General features: G+C 43.4%; 1 protein-coding gene across 1 annotated transcript in view; it reads right to left on the reverse strand.

The window, feature by feature from the left end:
• LOC124803138 (orexin receptor type 2-like) overlaps nucleotides 1–22,889 on the reverse strand; it is a 123,682-nt gene that overhangs the window by 61,926 nt on the left and 38,867 nt on the right. The window contains exon 3 of the mRNA XM_047264318.1: nucleotides 12,225–12,494. Within this exon, the coding sequence (XP_047120274.1) occupies nucleotides 12,225–12,494 (270 nt within the window). The remainder of the gene's footprint in view (nucleotides 1–12,224; nucleotides 12,495–22,889) is intronic.

Consider the following 22,889-nt stretch of genomic DNA (forward strand, 5'->3'; position numbering starts at 1 on the left):
TTTTACCCTCTACGCTGCCCTCCAATTCTAAATTGGTGATCCCTTGATGCCTCAGAACATGTCCTACCAACCGATCCCTTCTTCTAGTAAAGTTGTGCCACAAGCTCCTCTTCTCCCCAATCCTATTCAACACCTCCTCATTAGTTATGTGATCTACCCATCTAATCTTCAGCATTCTTCTGTAGCTTCTATTCTCTTCTTCTCTAAACTATTTATCGTCCATGTTTCACTTCCATACAAATACTTTCAGAAACGACTTCCTGACACTTAAATCTATACTAGATGTTAATAAATTTCTCTTCTTCAGAAACGCTTTCCTAGCCATTGCCAGTCTACATTTTATATCCTCTCTACTTCGACCATCATCAGTTATTTTGCTCCCCAAATAGCAAAACTCCTTTACTACTTTAAGTGTCTCATTTCCTAATCTAATTCCCTCAGCATCACACGACTTAATTCGACTACATTCCATTATCCTCGTTTTGCTTTTGTTGATGTCCACTTATATCCTCCTTTCAAGACACTGTCCATTCCGTTCATCTGCTCTTCCAAGTCCTTTGCTGTCTCTGACAGAATTACAATGTCATCGGCGAACCTCAAAGTTATTATTTCTTCTCCATGGATTTTAATACCTACTCCGAATTTTTCTTTTGTTTCCTTCACTGCTTGCTCAATATATAGATTGAATAACATCGGGGAGAGGCTACAACCCTGTCTCACTCCCTTCCCAACCACTGCTTCCCTTTCATGCCCCTCAACTCTTATAACTGCCATTTGGTTTCCATACAAATTGTAAATAGCCTTTCGCTCCCTGTATTTTACCCCTGCCACCTTTAGAATTTGAAAGAGAGTATTCCAGTCAACATTGTCAAAAGCTTTCTCTAAGTCTACAAATGCTAGAAACGTAGGTTTGCCTTTCCTTAATCTAGCTTCTAAGATAAGTCGTAGGGTCAGTATTGTCTCACCTGTTCCAATATTTCTACGGAATCCAAACTGATCTTCCCCTAGGTTGGCTTCTACTAGTTTTTCCATTCGTCTGTAAAGAATTCGCATTAGTATTTTGCAGCCGTGACTTATTAAACTGATAGTTCGGTAATTTTCACATCTGTCAACACCCGCTTTCTTTGGGATTGGAATTATTATATTCTTCTTGAAGTCTGAAGGTATTTCACCTGTCTCATACGTCTTGCTCACCAGATGGTAGAGTTTTGTCATGGCTGGCTCTCCCAAGGCCGTCAGTAGTTCTAATGGAATGTTGTCTACTCCCGGGGCCTTGTTTCGACTTAGGTCTTTCAGTGGTCTGTGAAACTCTTCACGCAGTATCGTTTCTCCCATCTGATCTTCATCTACATCCTCTTCCCTTTCCACAATATTGTCCTCAAGTACATCGCCCTTGTATACACCCTCTATATACTCCTTCCACCTTTCTGCTTTCCCTTCCTTGCTTAGAACTGGGTTTCCATCTGAGCTCTTGATATTCATACAAGTCGTTCTCTTTTCTCCAAAAGTCTCTTTAATTTTCCTGTAGGCAGTATCTATCTTACCCCTAGTGAGATAAGCCTCTACATCCTTAAATTTGTCCTCTAGCCATCCTTGCTTATCCATTTGCACTTCCTGTCGACCTCACTTTTGAGACGTTTGTATTCCTTTTTTGCATTTTTATATTTTCTCCTTTCATCAATTAAATTCAATATTTCTTCTGTTACCCAAGGATTTCTGCTAGCCCTCGTCTTTTTACCTACTTCATGCTCTGATGCCTTCACCACTTCATCCCTCAAAGCTACCCATTCTTCTTCTACTGTATTTCTTCCTTTATTCCGGCCGGCTATTACCTATCCTTATATCAATCCATCCAGGGACGGATAAGAGGACGTAGAGGAAAATCCAGTAGAGCGTGTTTTATATGTACTATACAATAACCGTTGACTTAGAAGAACAGAGCCTTAGATGTCACAAGATAAAAGTTCCTAGAGAAGATACACTCCTGGAAATTGAAATAAGAACACCGTGAATTCATTGTCCCAGGAAGGGGAAACTTTATTGACACATTCCTGGGGTCAGATACATCACATGATCACACTGACAGAACCACAGGCACATAGACACAGGCAACAGAGCATGCACAATGTCGGCACTAGTACAGTGTATATCCACCTTTCGCAGCAATGCAGGCTGCTATTCTCCCATGGAGACGATCGTAGAGATGCTGGATGTAGTCCTGTGGAACGGCTTGCCATGCCATTTCCACCTGGCGCCTCAGTTGGACCAGCGTTCGTGCTGGACGTGCAGACCGCGTGAGACGACACTTCATCCAGTCCCAAACATGCTCAATGGGGGACAGACCCGGAGATCTTGCTGGCCAGGGTAGTTGACTTACACCTTCTAGAGCACGTTGGGTGGCACGGGATACATGCGGACGTGCATTGTCCTGTTGGAACAGCAAGTTCCCTTGCCGGTCTAGGAATGGTAGAACGATGGGTTCGATGACGGTTTGGATGTACCGTGCACTATTCAGTGTCCCCTCGACGATCACCAGTGGTGTGCGGCCAGTGTAGGAGATCGCTCCCCACACCATGATGCCGGGTGTTGGCCCTGTGTGCCTCGGTCGTATGCAGTCCTGATTGTGGCGCTCACCTGCACGGCGCCAAGGCACCAAGGCAGAAGCGACTCTCATCGCTGAAGACGACACGTCTCCATTCGTCCCTCCATTCACGCCTGTCGCGACACCACTGGAGGCGGGCTGCACGATGTTGGGGCGTGAGCGGAAGACGGCCTAACGGTGTGCGGGACCGTAGCCCAGCTTCATGGAGACGGTTGCGAATGGTCCTCGCCGATACCCCAGGAGCAACAGTGTCCCTAATTTGCTGGGAAGTGGCGGTGCGGTCCCCTACGGCACTGCGTAGGATCCTACGGTCTTGGCGTGCATCCGTGCGTCGCTGCGGTCCGGTCCCAGGTCGACGGGCACGTGCACCTTCCGCCGACCACTGACGACAACATCGATGTACTGTGGAGACCTCACGCCCCACGTGTTGAGCAATTCGGCGGTACGTCCACCCGGCCTCCCGCATGCCCACTATACGCCCTCGCTCAAAGTCCGTCAACTGCACATACGGTTCACGTCCACGCTGTCGCGGCATGCTACCAGTGTTAAAGACTGCGATGGAGCTCCGTATGCCACGGCAAACTGGCTGACACTGACGGCGGCGGTGCACAAATGCTGCGCAGCTAGCGCCATTCGACGGCCAACACCGCGGTTCCTGGTGTGTCCGCTGTGCCGTGCGTGTGATCATTGCTTGTACAGCCCTCTCGCAGTGTCCGGAGCAAGTATGGTGGGTCTGACACACCGGTGGCAATGTGTTCTTTTTTCCATTTCCAGGAGTGTAGTTTGTTTCTGGATCAAGCAGAATACCGAAAGTGGCGATAATGGCTAGCAAAATGCAGGGCTGTAACGTACGAAGGGGACCATAGAAAATTAAAAAAAATTGAAAAAAATAAAATGTAAAACAAAAAGGAAATCACTCAGTCAGTAAGTGCATTGCCCATGAAAAGCAACGTTCTGGGTTCGAGTCCCAGTGTCTCACAGAATTCTGCAACTTTATCATGTCTAGTGGAAGCGATAGCACTATAGTTTAGATTCTTTAGTGTGCTAAATGGCATTGAACAAACACCTTAATTCTCAACGGCTATGGTACAGCTTTCTCAGAACCCATGAAATACAAAATCAGAATTAGTCAACATCAATTTCTCAGTAGTATTATTTCATTCATTGATTTCTGTGTGTTATGTGATCCCTTTAGCGAACATCTCGAGCATTTCAGGAAGGCAGCTTATAGCACTATTAGGAAAAATAACAGTAATGCGTCTGAATGTGACTAATTAACGTCAAAATCTTCATGCATAACTGCTACGTGACTGTGTCAAAATAGAATGCTCTATTAGTAATTTTCTTTGTTCATCAAAATTCATGTTGTACTGCCGCTTGTTGGTATGAAAACCTTTATTACTGCCACCCGTTTCAGTTGTTAGAAATCATCACGAAGCACAAAATTTACTCAATTACAGTATCTGCGTGATGTCCCACCCACTCTTCACAGGAACTAAAACATAAGCTGGACAAACATTTTTGAGAAGATACAGTGTATCAATAACATAATATTACTTGTACAGCACATCCACTTTCGAAAATTGTGAACTATTCCACAAAACCAATGAATGAGACGTCTAACGATGATATTCTTCCAACATTTCAAAGGTTTCAAGCGTTGTACAACTACAGTATTCACACGTAACATTTCCGAAATATATTTATTGAGTTCTGTTGACCACTTTATGTCTTTGAAGTAATGTACAGTGAGATGGAAAATTATGTTTGTGTCCTCACGGTTACTGTGACTGAAAATATTGTTATAATGCCATTACCCGATTCCATATATTTGAAAAACTTATGTCCCAAGTTATTTAGCCGTGGTCTCTTCACGGATGTGACTAGGAACCCGACGACAATATTAATGGTCGAAAGTGGTTGCAATAATAAAGATTTCTACAGCAGCCGTCAGTGTTAGAAGATTGTCGATAAAAAATACACTGCATTGCCAAAGAAAATAGTACAGGCATGAGTATTCAAATACAGACATCTGTAAACAGCCAGAATACTGCACTGCGGTCGGCAACGCCTATATAAGACAACAAGTGTCTGTCGCAGTTGTTAGATTGGTTACTGCTGCTACCATAGCAGGTTATCAAGAGTTAAGCGAGTTTGAACGTGGTGTTATAGACGACGCACGAGGGATGGAACACAGCATCTCCGAGGTAGCGATGAAATAGCGGTTTCCCCGGAAGACTATTTCACGAGTGTACCGCGAATATCACGAATCCGGATAAACAACAAATCTCCGATGTCGCTGCGGCAGGAGAAAAGTCATGCAAGAAAGGGACCAACAATTGCTGAAGAAAATCGTTCAGCGTGACAGAAGTGCAACCCTTCACTTCTGGGCCATCGACAAGTGCCAGCGTGCGAACCATTCAAGGAAATATCATCGATATGAGCTTATGGAGCCGAAGGCCCTCTCCTGTACCCTTGGTGACTGCACGACACGAAACCTTATGACTCACGTGATCCCGTTAACACTGACATTGGACTGTTGATGACTGGAAACACGTTGGCTGGTCGGACGAGCCTCGTTTCAAACTGTGTCGAGCGGTTGTAGGTGTACAGGTATGCAGACAACCTCATGAATCCATGGACCCTGCATGTCAGCAGGGGACTGTTCAGTCTATTGGAGGCTCTGTAATTGTGTGGGGCGTGTACAATAGGAGTGGTATGTGACCCCTGATACGTTTGGATACGACTCTGACAGGTGTCACGTACGTAAGCATCCTATCTGATCACCTGTTGGGTTGGTTGGGTTGTTTCGGGGAAGAGACCAAACAGCGAGGTCATCGGTCTCATTGGATTAGAGAAGGACGAGGAAGGAAGTCGGCCGTGCCCTTTCAAAGGAACCGTCCCGGCATTTGCCTGGATCGTTTTAGGGAAATCACGGAAAACCTAAATTAGGACGGCCGTACGCAGGATTGAACCGTCGTCCTCCTGAATGCGAGTCCAGTGTGCTAACCACTGCGCAACCTCGCTCGGTGGTCACCTGTATCCATTCATGTCCACAGTGCGTTCCGACGGACTTCGACAATTCCAGCCGGACAATGCGGCACCCTACATGTCCACAATTTCTACATAGTGGCTCCAGGAACACTCTGACTGTAAAAAGTTCCGCTGGTCACCAAACTCCCCAGACATGAAGGTTATTGAGCACGTCTGGGATGCCTTGCAACGTGCTGTTTACAAGAGATCTCCACCATCTTGTACTCTTGCGGATTTATGGACAGCACTACTTCAGACATTCATCGATTCTATACCACGCCGAGTCGAGGAACTTCTGCGTGCTCACGGGGGCCCTACATGATATTAGGCAGGTGTACCATTTTCTTTGGCTCTTCAGTGTATATGCAAGGTTCAAGGTAACAAACGATGGAAATATTAGCTTCTAGGTGATTCAGGTATTATGTCTAGAAATATTTAAAAATTTTAAAATTTCCGTGAAGAACATATTAATACACATAATATTTTTATATTTGACTCTTACAGAAAAGTTTGTAAAAATGGTACTGCCTTCTGGGATCACGTTATAGCCTGAGCGTTATCTCGCCATCCTGGAAGTCACTGTGGATCAAGAGAAGTATGAATCTATTCTTTGGTTCCATGTCCATCTCTACATTCAGTTTATTTCTCCTCGGCAGATGGGATCTATCGGCAGGAAATGTAACGTATCACACAGCTTGGAGTGTACGTGCGACGTTAGGAAAGCGCAAGGGTGAGTTTATAGTACTGCACTGGCCAACAAACTCCCCGGATATAAACCCAATCGAGAATCTGTGGGGCTACCTCGATAGCACTGTTCGCGCCATGGATCATCAACCGAGAACCTAACGCAGCTGGCCACGGCACTCAAATCGGTATGGCTCCGTATCCCTGTCGGTACTTTCCAGAGCTTCATTTACCCTCTTCTTGCGTCTGATGCAACGGTCGCACTGCAAGAGATGGTTATTCGATTTTTCGAGAGGTGGTCTCATTTGTGTGACTGGAAAGTGTATTGGGCGGTTATAGTCAAACTTTCCCTATTTAACGCGTTACAACATGGAAACTAATTACAGTACGAGTGTCAAATTTGATAGCATTAATGTCCAGAGTAAGGGGTGCACGATTTCGATAGGTCACTGTGCCACCGTCCAGTTTAACTGTGACCACCAGGCTCCGTCATCAGTCATCGTGATACATAGTCTCACACAACTTACCAGTGACCTTGTACTTGTGTCAAACGAGCTAGGATCAAAGGAGCAGGGTATTATTGGTGAAATTCTGTCATCAAAACAACAGCAATCCTACAGCTGCACTTCGAGAAAATCGCCAGCTGAAAGGATTACGGAAGGGTCCTCTTTCGACATCTACTGTGCGGAGCATGATGAAGAATTTCGAATCAACTGGAGAACTGGGTGTTGCTCAGGGAAGAGGCCGACAACCAGTTGCATCAAAGCTGCTGCACGCAATTGTCGAACGTTCACGACAGTTGAACATCCCGAGGTCCACTGTAAGGAAGGTGCTTCGAGCCATTCTCAAATGGTACGCATACAGGATCCACATCCTACAGCACCTTACCTCAAAGGTTTGAAATGGATTGTTTGGGGGAAGAGACCACACAGCGAGGTCATCGGCCTCATCGGATTACTGAAGGAGGGGGAAGGAAGTCGGCCGTGCCCTTTCAAAGGAACCATCCCGGCATTTGCCTGGACCGACTTAAGGAAATCACATCAAAACACAAATAAGGATGGCCAGACGCGGGACTGTACCGTCGTCCTCTCGAATACGAGTCCAGTGTGTTAACCACTGCGCCACTTCGCTAGGTACGTAACAGGACGCACCATGACGTGTTGACTTCGATCTCCACTTTCTTGTAAGGACTGAAGTTGATGAGGGCTGGCTCTGGACCATCCGATGAACAGACGAAGCTCATTTTCCTCTGATGGGTGAGGTGAACACATAGAATTTCCGAGCGGGTGTAACACTCCGGTTTGATCTACTGACTTATCCCGCTCGATCGGGATCTGATAGCAGCCCAAATAGATAATAATTAATGTGACCGTGTACCTAATGGGGCTGGCAATCGGATTGGACTGCTACGGAGTTGTTACATTCCATTTGGTCCTTCTCGAATGCTGTAATAATAAATTGTCTGGTGGCAAGAAGATCGACAACACAGCTTCATTAATCAACAACTTATATTCGTCACAAAAACACAAAGTAAGGAGACAGCCACTGCCTTCGTCGTACAGAATTAATAATGGCTAATCTCAGCACAGGCCCTTTCGTTATTCCTTATCGTCACACGCAATTTCAATCATTGTGATCCAACACTTCAATCCAAAACTGCAATCCAACACTGCAATCCAAATAATGCCGGCGCGGTAGACGCGTAATTACAAATATCGGCACAAAAAATCACTGAATCACACTAGTAACTATACTTTTTCACTTTACCGTATATTTCTAACACAAAAGGGGTTAAACCGTGGTGATGGCCACCCCCTTTGTCGGTACGGCCTTGCATGACGGCCACCGGCCGCCCCACGGCCCGGCCCGCAGCCTGGGTCCCACTCTACTATCTCAACACTCGCTCTCGCAACCCGACACACACTATCGATTGTTTGTCCTGTCGACCTGTGCTGTCGCAAAACTTATAGTAAGGGCCTACGGACCCCTTACATGTGGAGATCTTCACCTCCAGTCACTGTGCACCCTGCATTGTGAACGTGTCACCGTAGGGTGTGGCTTCACGGCTCCGTTCATCATTGGCCCATTCTTTTTTGAATAGGTCGGCGCTCAGGGGCCAAAGACGTGCAGTGTGACAGGCCAGCGTTACTGCGATATGCTTTACCAGCATGCCTTACCCGCCCTACAGGAGAGAGACGCACTGAACTCAACAGTTTTCATGCGAGATGGGGACCCACCGCACATTGCTCGCGAATTTCACCTGCTTCCCCAAAAGAAATTTGGAAGCGTTCGAATTATCAGCCTATCGTTTGCTTTACGAGGGGGACATTCACACATTTGCTCATCTGAAGATCTGCATATCAAGACAGGTATCCATCACACCTACGGACATGCTTCTTTCTACTGTGCGTAATGCAATCCTCCGCATTCAGTCTTCGGGTCACTGATGGGCGGCGTATTGAGTCTCTTTAGTAGCAATAATGGTATCGATATGTAATGGTACGATGTACAGTAGCTGCACATCAAAAGTGTTTCAGTTGAATTGATTCTGCCTTGTTTCTCTTCCTCATATCGTTGACATTAATGCTACCAAGTTTGGTCACCGTATGGTAATGAGTTCCGTGTTATAACGTGTTAAATAGGAAAGCTGAATTATAGCCACCCAGTATATGATCTAGCGGAAAGCGTCGGAAGCTCAACGAACCGTTAGACAGATTATACATTTTTCTCTAAGAAGGTAGCAAAGCCGAAAGACTGCAGCGAATTGTAGGAAGACCTGTACAGGATAGATGACTGGGGCAGTGACTGGCGGCTGACCCTGAGTATAAATAAACATAACGCTTACATAGGAGAAGAAGCCTAATACTGTATTCTCACACTATTCGTAGCAGATCACAGGAAACTTCAGCTTCAGTAAAACACCTCGGAATAACCATATGGACCGCAGCCTGGTGATCTAGCAGTAAAATACATGCATAGAAACCAAGAGGTTGCGGGATCGCTACCTGGTCAGATCAGAGGAATTTTCAGTGACCTTTTGTTCTAACAATCATCTCTCAACGGTCTCAAGTCATGAGGAACGCTACATGGTTCGGATTCCACTTCAAAGTGTAGATTCCCTTTGCCCAGTTGGATAACAGGGATGTATTAGCGACACGTAAACCATCGACGCGGCGTCCATTTGAAAGACTTGCATTCGGCCATTGAGACATACGAAATTATTATTGTTACCGCCTGGAGGGACCTAAAGCAGAATAACCACATAAAAGAAATTGAGCAAATAGCAGATCACGGAATGGGCTTCATCGGAAGGATTTCAAGGGATTGCAATACATCCATGAAAGAAGTGGCTGAGAAAACACTTGCTTAACCGATTATTGTTCATCAGAGTGGGACCTTTACCAAGTAGGATAGAGAATAGCTGAATAGCGATAGAGAATATCCAGCGAAGAGCAGTGTGTTTCGTCACAGGATCATTTGGTTGGTGCGAGAGCATTATCGAGATGCTCAACAAACTGTAGTGAAAAAATGCTATTTGGTCAAGAACTGACATTCTGAGAACGTGGCTCTGAAAAAAATATAGGTTGACTCTTACAAAGAAGGAAAAAGCAACAAGCAACTTTTTACAACGCTATTTATTTATTTAAATAGCGCTGTTACCGGTTTCATACCGGAAGGTTCGTCTTTAGACGAGTAGTTCAAGTTAAGATGCATTTTACGTAACTTTCACTTTTGGTCTTCCGAAATGAATCACCACCACCTCAAGGAAATTCCATCATTTGAGAAAACAAAGAGTGAAAACTAATGTAAAATCTATGTTAACGTGAACCTTTTGGTTCGAAGCCTATAACGGCGCTATTTAAATAAATAAATAGCGTTATAAAAAGTGGCTGGTTGCTGTTGTCTTCTACGTAAGAGTCAAACAATAAATGTAGTTGAAAAAGCTACGAGAAAGTCGTTATGTATCGTTGACAGATTTTTTCACTGAAATTCTGTAAGTATATGTCCTTGGAAGAGTAGGGAAAGATTTTATTTCCTTGCACTTGCATCTCATGAAGTGACCTCAACAAGAAATCATAGAAATTAGAGCTAATTCGTTACTTTGCAAACAGTTGTAAGGTAGCAGAATAAATGGTCAGATTCGCACCTTACATGAGACCTTTATGAATCGCAATGAAATCGACAGTTATGAGAACATTTGCCTATCAATATGTAATGCAAAAGGGATGACAGTCAATTGATGGTATAACAGGGAATGTGAATTGAGTTGCTTTTAGTTTTGAAAAGTCAGCTCCACAATGACGTAGCGTAGCCGTGCTGCGGAAGTTATGCCGGGAACCACTTAAAGGGGAGCGGGAAAGAGGAAAGCGACCCCAGGCCAGGTGATTCAAGCCGGAGGACCGCCTGTAGCGGGGGCATCGGTACAAGGCAGAGAAGAAGCTTTAGAAAACTGTGTTTCGAAATCTCAGCGGGATACGAACAAAAGAAAGTGACGCATTTTCGTCCAGTGAGTGCGACACATGGAAAGTTCAATGTACTTTAGGCACCTAGAATGGGCACAAAATGTCTGATTGGTGGATACGCAGTAGGAAGGAGAAAAATACTGAAATTTCGACACAGTTTGATAGAAGGGGCGTTGCAATTGGTAGAGTGTGTTTCTACAAAATAAGAGGAACGCTCCTACTGGTCAAAGAAAGCCGTGGCATGAAAAAGGAACCCAAGTGGAGGGAGGCGGTTCTGTGATGAGTAGGACAATAGAGAAATTTTCATGGACTCTTCTCTGAACTGGTGTCAAGTGCTGAACGGAGCGCTTAACGCTCCGTACAACGCAGAGAAGAAATTGGTGTGGACACTGCGTTCACAGCGGCTGCACTCCAGCTAAAACTAGCTGTAGCAATGTTTAGCTCCAACTGTGGAGAAACGAACCAGCCAAATTAGTTAACTGTTCTTGTGAGAACTGAGAGGACACTATAATATGCAGGACGCTACAACAACGCACGTGTATATCGCTACATAATAAGACTAGGGCTGAGTACATGTTTTTTCGTATAACGAGAAACATAGGGAAAGTTTCTGCTGGAAAGTTCAGCAAAGGCCAGATTAGTTTTGTAGGAATTTCAGTGGGAGCGAGCGGCATTGCAGACAGCAGCACGTCACAGCTTAAGGTGTACTGCGTACAGAGGTGTAAACATTGTTGGTTCACCAGCTTGCGTCCACTGTAAACTCGAGCCGCCTTGGGTAATCTTGCGCTCAAATTTGTCACTTGACTAACCATCCACCGTAGACTTGACTGTCATCCTAAATAGTACCGAACTTTGAACCGAAAATCGGACGATTTTCGTAGTACCTACCAACATTATAAAGTATGTCTACGAGCAGTTTTGTAAAGAAACGTCCAATTAAACTTTCATATTATTGGGCTTAGGATTAACGTAAAGGAACTTCCAATTAGACTTTCAATATATTGTGTTTAGGATTAATGTGCTTTCAGAGAGATAATATTTAACATTGTAGTGTATAAACTTATTTCACGTTCTGATGTAGGCAAGATGCGTTATCCATTGCGCTGTTTTCATGTTGGAGAGTTGAGAACTGTGTCAAAAGCTGTCATTTGGTGAGAAATAGTGCGACATTAAACTTGTCATTTCACCTCACACAGGTGTTCTAAAGTCAAGAATAAAAAGAAAACAAACCACATCCTTACACAGTCATTCTACCACTGTGCCATTTGCGCATTGAACAAGGATGGGTCGAAAAGATTGTGTTACCACCTCTGGCATACACCACAAAACCGCTTGCACAGCACAGATGTTGATGTAGTTATCTACCAGTACTATTTTTGATGTTTCCTTAAGCGTTACACCAGCAAAGAGATGTGCTTGGTAACTGCGAAGTGGCCGCATACCGAAAGTGGCGTGGTGCCCCGCCTCCTTGGAGCTGATGACGTCGCCGTTGTGGTCGTCGTGTCCCGGGATGTTGTCGGAGCGCCAGAGCACGCGCACGATCTGGAAGTAGGCGACCGACATGAAGAGCAGCGGCAGCGTGTACAGCAGCAGGCTCTTGGCGCCGTGGAACACCATCTCCGAGTCGTAGCTCCAGCTGCCCTCGCACTGCGTCAGCAGCACCGAGTCCCAGTCGCGGCCCCGGGCGCGCAGCACCACCAGCTCGGGGATGTCTGCAACAGGGACACTCCCACCAGCACTCTCAAGGCACTCGAGCCAGCTTCCTGAGCTGGCCGGGGTGGCCGAGCGGTTCTAGGCGCTACAGCCTGGAACCGCGCGACCGCTACGGTCGCAGGTTCGAATCCTGCCTCGGGCATGGATGTGTGTGATGTCCTTATGTTAGTTAGGTTTAAGTAGTTCTAAGGGACTGATGACCTCAGATGTTACGTCCCATAGTGCTCAGAGCCATTTGAACCATCTTAACCAGCTTCCCGAGGTTTCACACCACCCAAGGCTGTGGAGGGCAACGTGCCAAGTTACCAGACTGGACAAATGTCATGAGAAGGCAGTGGGTACAGCAACAATCGGCTTTTGCTGAAGCGTATGTGGTACACTAGAATCAAAACGTCTATATTAAAATTATTCAACTATGGTATAACTTAATTTTATTACGTAACTGACGTTTATACATCACACCCTTCCAGGAAGTCTCTCATCCGCCACAGCAACGATTGCAATCAAGAAGACCAGGAGTGTTACTGCAGGACAACTCATCGCGGATGGTTTTGATCTAAATGAAAACCGGAAGCATGAATGGTCAACAAAAACATTGGGAACAAGAGTCCATCATCTTGATCCCACAAAGAAGCCAAAAGATTTTGATCTACCAAGGAAACTTTGGTGCCGCCTCAGCAGGTTAAGGTTCATATGGCTCCGAGCACTATGGGATTGAACATCTGAGTTCATCAGTCCCCTAGAACTTAGAACTACTTAAAACTAACCAATCTAAGGTCATCACACACATCCATGCCCGAGGCAGGATACGAACCTGCGACCGTAGCCATCGCGCGGTTCCAGACTGAAGCACCTTGAACCGCTCGGCCACTACGGCCGGCGCAGGTTTAGGACTGGACATGGTTGTTGTAGCTACTTCTGGTACAAATGGGGCTGGATCAGTTCGCCGATGTGTGAATGTAAAGAGAAGAGCAGACGATTGAACATTTAGTCCAACGCTGTCCACTTCATTCATATCCTGGAATTCCCGATGACTTGTTCACTCTCACACCCAGCTTAATTAACTGGTTGGAAACACGGACTTTAAGCTTTAATCTTGTCTTATATCATATGTACATTGTATAAAATCATTTGCCATATATAGACTGTATATTATATAAAATCACCATACGATTAAATAAACCAAGTTAAGTGTGTAATGGGGCACGAGCTGTTACCGTAGCTATGCTCACATACGAGGATTTTTGTTATGAGGAGTTATGGTGAGTAAATAATCTATTCCACATGTAATAATGTTAGCTGCCCCCTTGTTTCTGCCTGTTCAGGTAAGCATAGCTCGTGATGTACGTGTGCCTCCCCGCAAACCACCCACTGCACGATTTGGTGGCATGCACCGAGTCATTGGCGAGTGGTGCGTGCAAGATATGGGCAGAAGCACCCGTCTTTGCATTGTGCTGTCGAGGTAACTGTACACTGTAAAGCACGTACATTAGGTAACATATTTTACAATTTTTCAACATAGTTTACGTTCATCGTTGCAAGAAAAGTATGCTCTAGTCTCTACTTCAACATCTTAGGGGCCTATTCTGTCCATTTTTTGCGTTCTAGAGTAGCCTATCATCTTCTGCAGTGTCCATGCTATTTCCATATCAAATTTCATCGGAACAGTTCAGCGGTTCAGTCGTGAAAACGTAACACACAGAATTTCTTCCACGTTTTTAGTGTTAGTAAGGAAAAATGGACTAGACAAATTGCGGACTGCATAGGCCTTGTATTAATTATGTTGATATCACGTAGATCATATCAGCAATTACAAGATTTTCACAAATGAGATAATGTTCAAAAGTCCCAAGAGTAGGTAGCTTTCTCGAAGTGTACATTTTTGCTTGCACCGCGTAATATTCTTCACATCATTAAATACCTTGCACTGCACTCTTTCTAACGTACGCTATGGTCTTCCTAAGGGTTCAAACTACCTCCATACCAGATTTAATCGAAATTTCTTCAGTAGTTTATTCTTACAAATTAGCAGGTTTACTTCCGCAACTATAATACAGGGTGACACACGAACTACCGGTTTCGAGTGCAGATTGCTCGCGAATTACGCAATAATTCTTGCCCCCACGAACAAATATTACAGCAAATAGATAATCAACTCATAAACAGATAGTAAAAAAATAACAAATAAGCTAACGCAAAGGTCTGTATCTACTGAATTGATCTTGTCTTTTACATTACATTACTTCAGGTGCTGCAAATGTCTCCTTGTGTTTCAGTGCACTTTTGTGCACGCCCTAATATGTGAATATACATTTTACGTAACTCCGCCACATCAAGTCTCAGATTTACATTACGAATATTGTTCTTCAAGTCTTCTAATGTCACTGGATTATTTGCGTACACCTTTCGAGTGCCCCACAGATAAAAGTCACAAGTGGTTAGGTCCTGCGAAAGCGACTGCTACAATCCTTTTCTGGCAGTACTTTCTTCTACTTTTCGTGAATTCGTAAGACTGGCTAGTGTAAAGTGTGACAGGTCGCCCCATCCTGTTGAAAGACAGGGGTTGGTGTCAATTGTGACTAAAATTCTTCAAAGATCCGCTTATCTACAGCAGTGGTTGCTGTTGTTTCCAAAAATATCGAACTCACAATTCAAGTTGCTGGCAGGACACACCACACTCCGATTTTTACACCGCGAAGAGCTTCCTCCTTAACCAGATAGGGATTGTTGGTTAACCAGTATCTAGTGTTTGAGAGTTCACATATCCGGTCAGATGGAACTAAACTTCATCACTCATTAAATACAGCAGCAGATGTATCATTCCACTGTCAAATTTTGACATTTTATTGGGAATACCTGCATGAAACGTTCCGTTATTGTGACAATTTAAGTGTCGAGTTCTTTGGACTCTGGATCATTTGTGCTCGAATATCCGTGATCACAACAGGCGTACGAACGAATGGAGATCGATTCCTTTCTGCGATTGCAACTGACACTGTAGTAAGTCACTTTGTTACCAAATCCTGTGTACTGGTCTTTGGTAGAAGGGAAACACCTTTGTAAAAATGTCAACGTTTCCTTAAATGAACCGGTAGACACGAATGCCTGCACTGTTGAGTTTCTTTCCTGAAGAGGATACATCTCGCTGAGATATTTACTTCGCACTTTTTCCGTACTGACAATCCAAAACGCAATCGCAACAACTTCGAAACAATAGATGACAAAAGGCGGACAACAATGAGCAGTCAATTATGAGGGGCTTATTTTTCGTGAGCCAACTGGGATAATGAATTTTCAATAAATGATACTAACTGCCTAATTCTCCACATAATATAACTTTTATCTATTATGGGCATTCAATTAACTGGTTGAATGTTGTGAAGAAGTTACACAATTTTCAGAATGGTTAAAAGTCAGAAATCTATTACCTCTGTCTTGTAGAAGTTACACAATTTTCAGAATGGTTGAAAGTCAGAAATCCATTACCTCTGTCTTGTAACATATTGATGAGGTGAATTAAGAAAAGCATGCATTGGTTCTTTAAGATAGGAAAGGGGTATAAATTATATGTTAATTAAAAACACACATTCAAATTATCTGGGAATTAATCCTGTCGAACAGTAAAATTGAAAATATCATTTATTGGTGCAGAAGGCAACAACTCACCCATTTTATTCAGTGTCTATTTAAGCAGCGTCACTGACACTCCTCAGAATCAAGAGTACCAGTATGGATTTTACTACTTTACTCCTTGGCAATTGCAAATATAAAAGGAGTTAGTGACATGTAGTGAAAGAAATTATTTACTGAAAATAGAAGTGTGGCGCATTTATCATTATGACGAACGCTTCAACGTGAAAGACCGATCATAGTCAAATTATAAATTTGTTAACGTGAAATGGAAAGTTAATCATCCATAAATTTATATCAGCAGCTCGAGGTACCATTTCAATAATGTAAGTAAAAAGAGAATTATGAACAACAACAGACAAAAGAACGTAAAGAAGTGTGGATGCATAATCAAATCATTTTTACTAAGAGATGATATCACATTTTTGAAAAGGTTGAAGAAACTCCACATAAGTTACCAGTCGGATATAAGAACTTACAAGGTGCAATTACTCCAAGACTATAATATTAAACTATTACATCAAAAGAGATTAAATGAGATGTGTCAAATGAAACAAGTAAGTAACAACAAAAATGGAGAATGGAATACTACTTTAAAAATTATAACGCAAGCAGCGGCTGAAGCGTTAGGAACGATGAATAACATATATTCTGAACTATGTTAACGATTTGGGATGCACATATTAGCAAATTAATAAAAGACAAAGGAGAAGTATTTAAAAACGTTATCACCACCTAAGAACATGAGTTACAGAAAGCATTGTAAAGGCAGATCTGCTTTAGTAAAGAAAGAATTCGAAAAATTCAATGAGAAAGTTGGGACCGATATATTAGTGAAATAGAAAACGATATTCATGGAAGAAAAACACAGCATACAGAATTGTGAAGCACTTGAATAAACAAGAAAGAGACAATTCACATCTAAATATAATATTCGGAAAGCTATGCCTGAAGTACTTGAAACGTTTATGGACTACATAATAAAACAGAAGCAGAAATAAATACCAGAACCAACGATTATTTAGATTTGATAAAAATGAAAGAACTGCAATAAGTGACCCATGAAACAAAAAAACTAGATGTCACCGGGCACTGCTAATATAAACATGGGATTGATTAAATATGCCAGATGAATGAATTGAAGGTTTGTTATGCGGTAGTTACAAGAAAAGGGATAAAACATAATACGCAAATTACAGAGTAATACGTCTGCTATATTCATGTTACAGAATGTATACCAAAATTATAAGTAAGTTATTAGCACCAATAGTGGAAGCACGTATGTTAAAGGTACATCATGTTCTGACTTACTTTCACTTTCGCACAAGTAACTCAGAAAAGAGAATTTAGAATACCAAGTTCTATTATTTTTATGGATTATAAAAAGGCGTTTGACAAGGCAGACCATCATTTGGTGTTGGAATCAATAGAGGAAATGGGAGATCCAGCATTTCTTTTTTCAGTAATTCGGTCATTACAAAAACAAATTATAAAATAATTAATAAAATAACCATCAGCACTGCAAGAAATGGGACAGAATCTGCCGATTATAATCAAGGAGTTAGACAAGGCTGTCCAGTGTCTCCTATCATTTTCAATGTTTACACTGACGATATCATTCATAAATGGTTGACTGATGAAGAGATGTTGCTTTGAATATCATGACGTGACCATGTCTTAATGAGTAGCTTACGATAGGAGAATCTGAAGAAAAGTTTCAAATTGCAGTGCATAAACTGAGTCAGATTGCCACTAGTACGGAATGTGGATATCGACAGATGAAACTAAAGCGATTGCAATTCAAGAGCTGGAAACCATAAGAGGCAAAATTTTTATAAAATAATCGAACAAACAGGAGATTTTGTGTACCTAGGGGTAATTTTAAATTTTTGAAGTCAGTTGACTCAGAGCTAAAATTGGTCAGATTCAGACATTTCTGTGAAATCACACAACGTGCATTAAAATGCGACATACAGAAACAACTATCCACGAAACTTTACAGAGTAATGGCTTGCCTTTGCTGCTATATAGTAGCAAAGGTTGTACCCTAACACCTGATAAATTGCGAAGAAATGAATCGTCAGGAAAGAAATTCCCCACCTTCGTTGCAGGATATTCATTACTAGACCGTAAAATAAACACCGAATTAGAAATGAACCAGACGTTGAATCCATTACATCTTTAACTGAAAAACACAGAATGAGCTGGAAAGGCCGTGTCCAATATATGACTGATAATAGATTACTACAGTAGTATGTAAATCCGTGGGTAAGAAAAAAGTTGGACATCCCATACACTGATTATGTGAACAATTGTGAGTTTGGAACAGGTAAAAATGCCTAATATTTTTATACAATGATGACGGTGATGATGGTGATGATAATGATGATGATTCTTGTCTGGCCAATGAAACATGAGAACACGTCCAGGACGAATTTAGTAGAACACCTGGGTAGAGAAAAGACTGCGCTGCTGAGTTCAGTATGTACTGGAAGGCTGCTCGAGACTTTGGCCTTTGCTAAGTGATGAGAAATATCCAGATTCATTAATGATATCGACTGAAACACTTTCAACAGACTGAAAACACGTCACTGCCTGCTGTCTCACGTGTCATGAAATCTCAACACCAGCATGCTGTGTAATCATTGCTTGGTAAAGTTGTTCAGGCACAACTTCAAGCATCGCCACGACGGTCAAGAACAGAAGAGCAGAGAGGGTTGTGAGACGAAATCCTCGGCCCAGTTGAAGTCCAGGCAGTTTATGAGTTCAGCAGCAGGGACTTAGGAAATGTATTTCTTCTCCTGTGTTACGAAATGTATATACTGATGAGATTACTTACGTTTCATGTCACCCTTTGCTTGTGACATCCAATTGTAAATTCTCAAAGTATAGTCAATTTTCTTACTGAAATAAAAATCTATTAATACTATTTGCTTGAATTGTTGTCTAGTGATCCGGGAAGGTAGGCTTCCGAGGCATTCTATGTTGAACGAGCAGGCAGAACATAACATTGGCGACGAAGTGTCACATGAACCACGAGCCGACAGCCAACACTGCTTCCCTGTGTTGACTTTTCGTGAGCTATTGCCTTACTGGCGCTTTAATTCGCTCTTGTCTTTTCTTTGGCCGGTCTCTGTGACCGAGCGGTTCTAGGCGCTTCAGTCCGGAACCGCGCCGCTGCTACGGTCGCAAGTTCGATTCCTGCTTCGAGCTTGGATGTGTGTGATGTCCTTAGGTTAGTTAGGTTTCAGTAGTTCTAAGTTCTAGGCGACTGATAACCTCAGAAGTTAAGTCCCATAGTGCTGAGAGCCATTTGAACCATTTGATTCAGGTTAGCCAATAAACATGAGCAGAGCAATTTGTCAGGTTGCGTCCCTTGCTCGCAATCAGCCTATTAGGCAACGGCAGCGTGTTTGCCCCTCCTGGTGTAAGCGACACTCCATGCCGCATTAACAGCTCTCCACACAGGCAAACAGAATTAAGTCATGCCCACAGTGCTATTCACGGCACAAACTTCAAGACGGCCCACCCATACAAGCACAATGTTATGCCTGTTACAACGGAAAAAACATCAGAATTTTTCCCACTCACAAAAATCTAGTCACAAGGCCCATGTTATAAATGCAGTGTATTCAACACCTGCAATAGGCATTAGTAAACCTAGCAAGCGAACAGTTTCTTCACTCCTACGCCAGTCCAACAAACATTTTATCCTTTGCTTCTTTGTGGAAAACGTGTGAAATTTCAGTTGGACATGGCTCTCTCTATTACATTGCTGAATCATAACACATATGAAGTGTTAGGCTCCCTATGCCTGTCCAAAAGTAACACGCACCTGATGGCTTATAATGGTCAAGACATTTCCGTTCTTGGAAAATGTACATTACCTGCCATGCATCGCTTGCATACGCGAACTGCAACTTTCACTGTGCTACAATCACGTGATTGTTAGAACATAGTTGGCCTTAATTCTTTTGATTCGTTTGGCTTTCGAATTCAGAACAATGTGTTGTCAGTGTCTGCAGTCAATGCAAAAGACAGTGTAGCAAGCTTGCTGGAAGAATTGCCTGAACTTTTTTCTGAAGGTTTAGGCAAGAATAACATTTCTTTGCACATATTACCCTTAAAGACAATGCTCAGCCGAAATTGTGCTGGACCAGAACTGTTCCCATTACCTTACGGGAACGTCGCTGCTGAACTTAAAGTATTGCAAGACAGCGGAGCTATTGCGCCCATAGAAGCTAGTCAAAGCGCAAGTCCACTCGTTTTGCTCCCCAAACCTTCAGGTCGCATTCGCCCTGTGGTCACTTTAAGTCTATGGTCAAGCCACAAACAGTGATTAATACTTACCTATTGCCACGCCCAGATGATCTCATGGACATATTATGCGCTGTTCGCTACTTTCCAAACATTGATTTGCTCAACGCATATATTGAAATACCACTCGATGATGAATCTCAAAAAGTGTTTGTAGTGAATACTCATTTGGGCTTGTTTAAATATTTGCGTTTGCCTTTTGGCAGTGATTCTGCACCAGCTATTTTCCAACGGTATTTGGAACAGCTGAATACTCAAGTGCCAAACTGTTCAAACTATTTGGACGATACTGCCTTAGCAGGTCGTACGCCTGAAGATTATACAGAAATTTTCGTGCTTTGTTTCGTGTGTTATCTGCTGCAGGACTAAAGTGTAGAACAGACAAGTATGATATTTTTAAACTTGAGTTGCAGTATCTAGGTCATATCCTAAACAGTTAAGGTGTACATCCTCTTCTGTCACATTTGTTTATCCGCACGATATTTGCCAGTTCCTCGCAATGTCCCAGAATTGCAGTCAGTTTTAGGGTTCAAATTCAAATGGCTCTGAGCAGTATGGGACTCAACATCTTAGGTCATAAGTCCCCTAGAACTTAGAACTACTTAAACCTAACTAACCTAAGGACATCACACACACCCATGCCCGAGGCAGGATTCGAACCTGCGACCGTAGCAGCCTCGCGGTTCCGGACTGCAGCGCCAGAACCGCACGACCACCGCGGCCGGCAAGTTTTAGGAAAAATGAACTATTTTATTCGGTTAGTACCGAATGCTCTACAAATCGCAGCTCCATTACATCGTTTGCGTCTCAAGAATGTTCCTTTTGTTTGCACAGATTAGGGCCAAGAAGCTTTTCAAAATCTTAAAGATACGTTGCTCAGTGATCGCTACTTAGTTCACTTTGATCCAGACAAACCGATTGTGTTGCAAGTTGACGCTTCCTCTTACGGAATCGGTGCAGTGCTTTCGCACAGAATTGGTGATAAAGAAAGGCCTATTGCGTTGGCATCGAAAATATTGTCCAAAGTTTAGTGTAACTGTTCACAAATAGAGAAAGAGTCATTAGCTAGGGTGTATGGTGTCAGAAACTTCCTCCACTACTTGTATGGCAGGAAATTCCTCTTACTAACGGATCACAAGCTTTTGCAGATCTTGTTTCATCCAACGAAGCCGGTACCCGCACGAACTGCCCAAAAATTGCAACGATGGACTTTGTTGTTATATCAGCACTAGTACGATATTGTGTATCGTCCGACAGCACAAAGTGGTAATGCGGACGCACTATCAAGTCTTCCAATTGGCCTGACACAGACTTTGACGCTTCTGCTGCATAATGTTGTCACAACGAAGCTCAGCATTTAGAATTGCTTCAATTCTTTCCGGTGAACTATAGGAAAATTGCACAGGCCACGGAAGCTAACTCAGATCTGAACATTTTGCTAAAACACATTCGGACGTCTTGGCCTTTTTCACCGAATGGCATAAAGAACTCTGTAGTGCGCCGATACTTTGCACGTCGGCATAGACTCGCTGCACAGCAAGGTGTGATTCTTGTTCAAAACTACAGTGGACAGAACGTGTGTTGATCCCTACAGCTTTGGTAAACGAAGTGTTGTTGCACTTACTTCACCAGGACACTGGGGGATTGTTCATACGAAGCAGTTAGCGCGTCGCCAATGTAGTTGGCAAGGGATGGACGCCCAAATAAAACATACGACGTCACAGTGTCACACATGTGCGGAAAATCAGTTCGCTGCGCCACAAAAAGCCTCTGCTTGGCCTATGTCGCAATCACTATGCCAACGTGGACGTTACGCGACGTTTTTGAAACACTCGTTGGTTGATTGTGGTTGACTTGTAGAGCAAGTTTCCTTTTGCTGTGACAATGAACTCGACAACATTACGAAGCACAATTCAGGTGTTGTTCTCTATTTTCTACGTCTAATGTTTACCCGAAGTTATAGTGTCGACAACGACCCTCAGTTCACTTCAAATGAATTTGAAACATTCTGTGAGCGCAATGGCATACAGCATCTAATTAGTGCACCGTTCCATCCACAATCAAACGGCGAAGCGGGACGTTTTCTCAGAAACTTCAAGAAGCAGATGGGCAAATTTGGCACCGCACACAACAGGGATCAAGTACTGCAACTGTTTCTCGCCACTTACAGTTTCCATCCACGAGATGGACCACGGGCGTTGGAACTGCTTCACAGACGCCGCCATCGGACACTGCTCCACCTGCTCCATCCTCCTCAGTATCCGGCGCTGAAAGAATCCCGCAAGTATCGCTTCACGCCGCGTGTTATTGTGTTTTTCAGTGTTTTTAGTGGCAGCAGACGGTGGCACGAGGCGAGATCGTTCGTCGATGTAATTTCATACACAGTGATCCTTCTGTGTCTCTCCCCCCCCCCCCTCCTGCCCCCCCAGATTCACGGATCCCGTGGA

The sequence above is a fragment of the Schistocerca piceifrons genome, chromosome 6 (genome assembly GCF_021461385.2).
Source record: "Schistocerca piceifrons isolate TAMUIC-IGC-003096 chromosome 6, iqSchPice1.1, whole genome shotgun sequence".
Classification (NCBI taxonomy): domain Eukaryota; kingdom Metazoa; phylum Arthropoda; class Insecta; order Orthoptera; family Acrididae; genus Schistocerca; species Schistocerca piceifrons.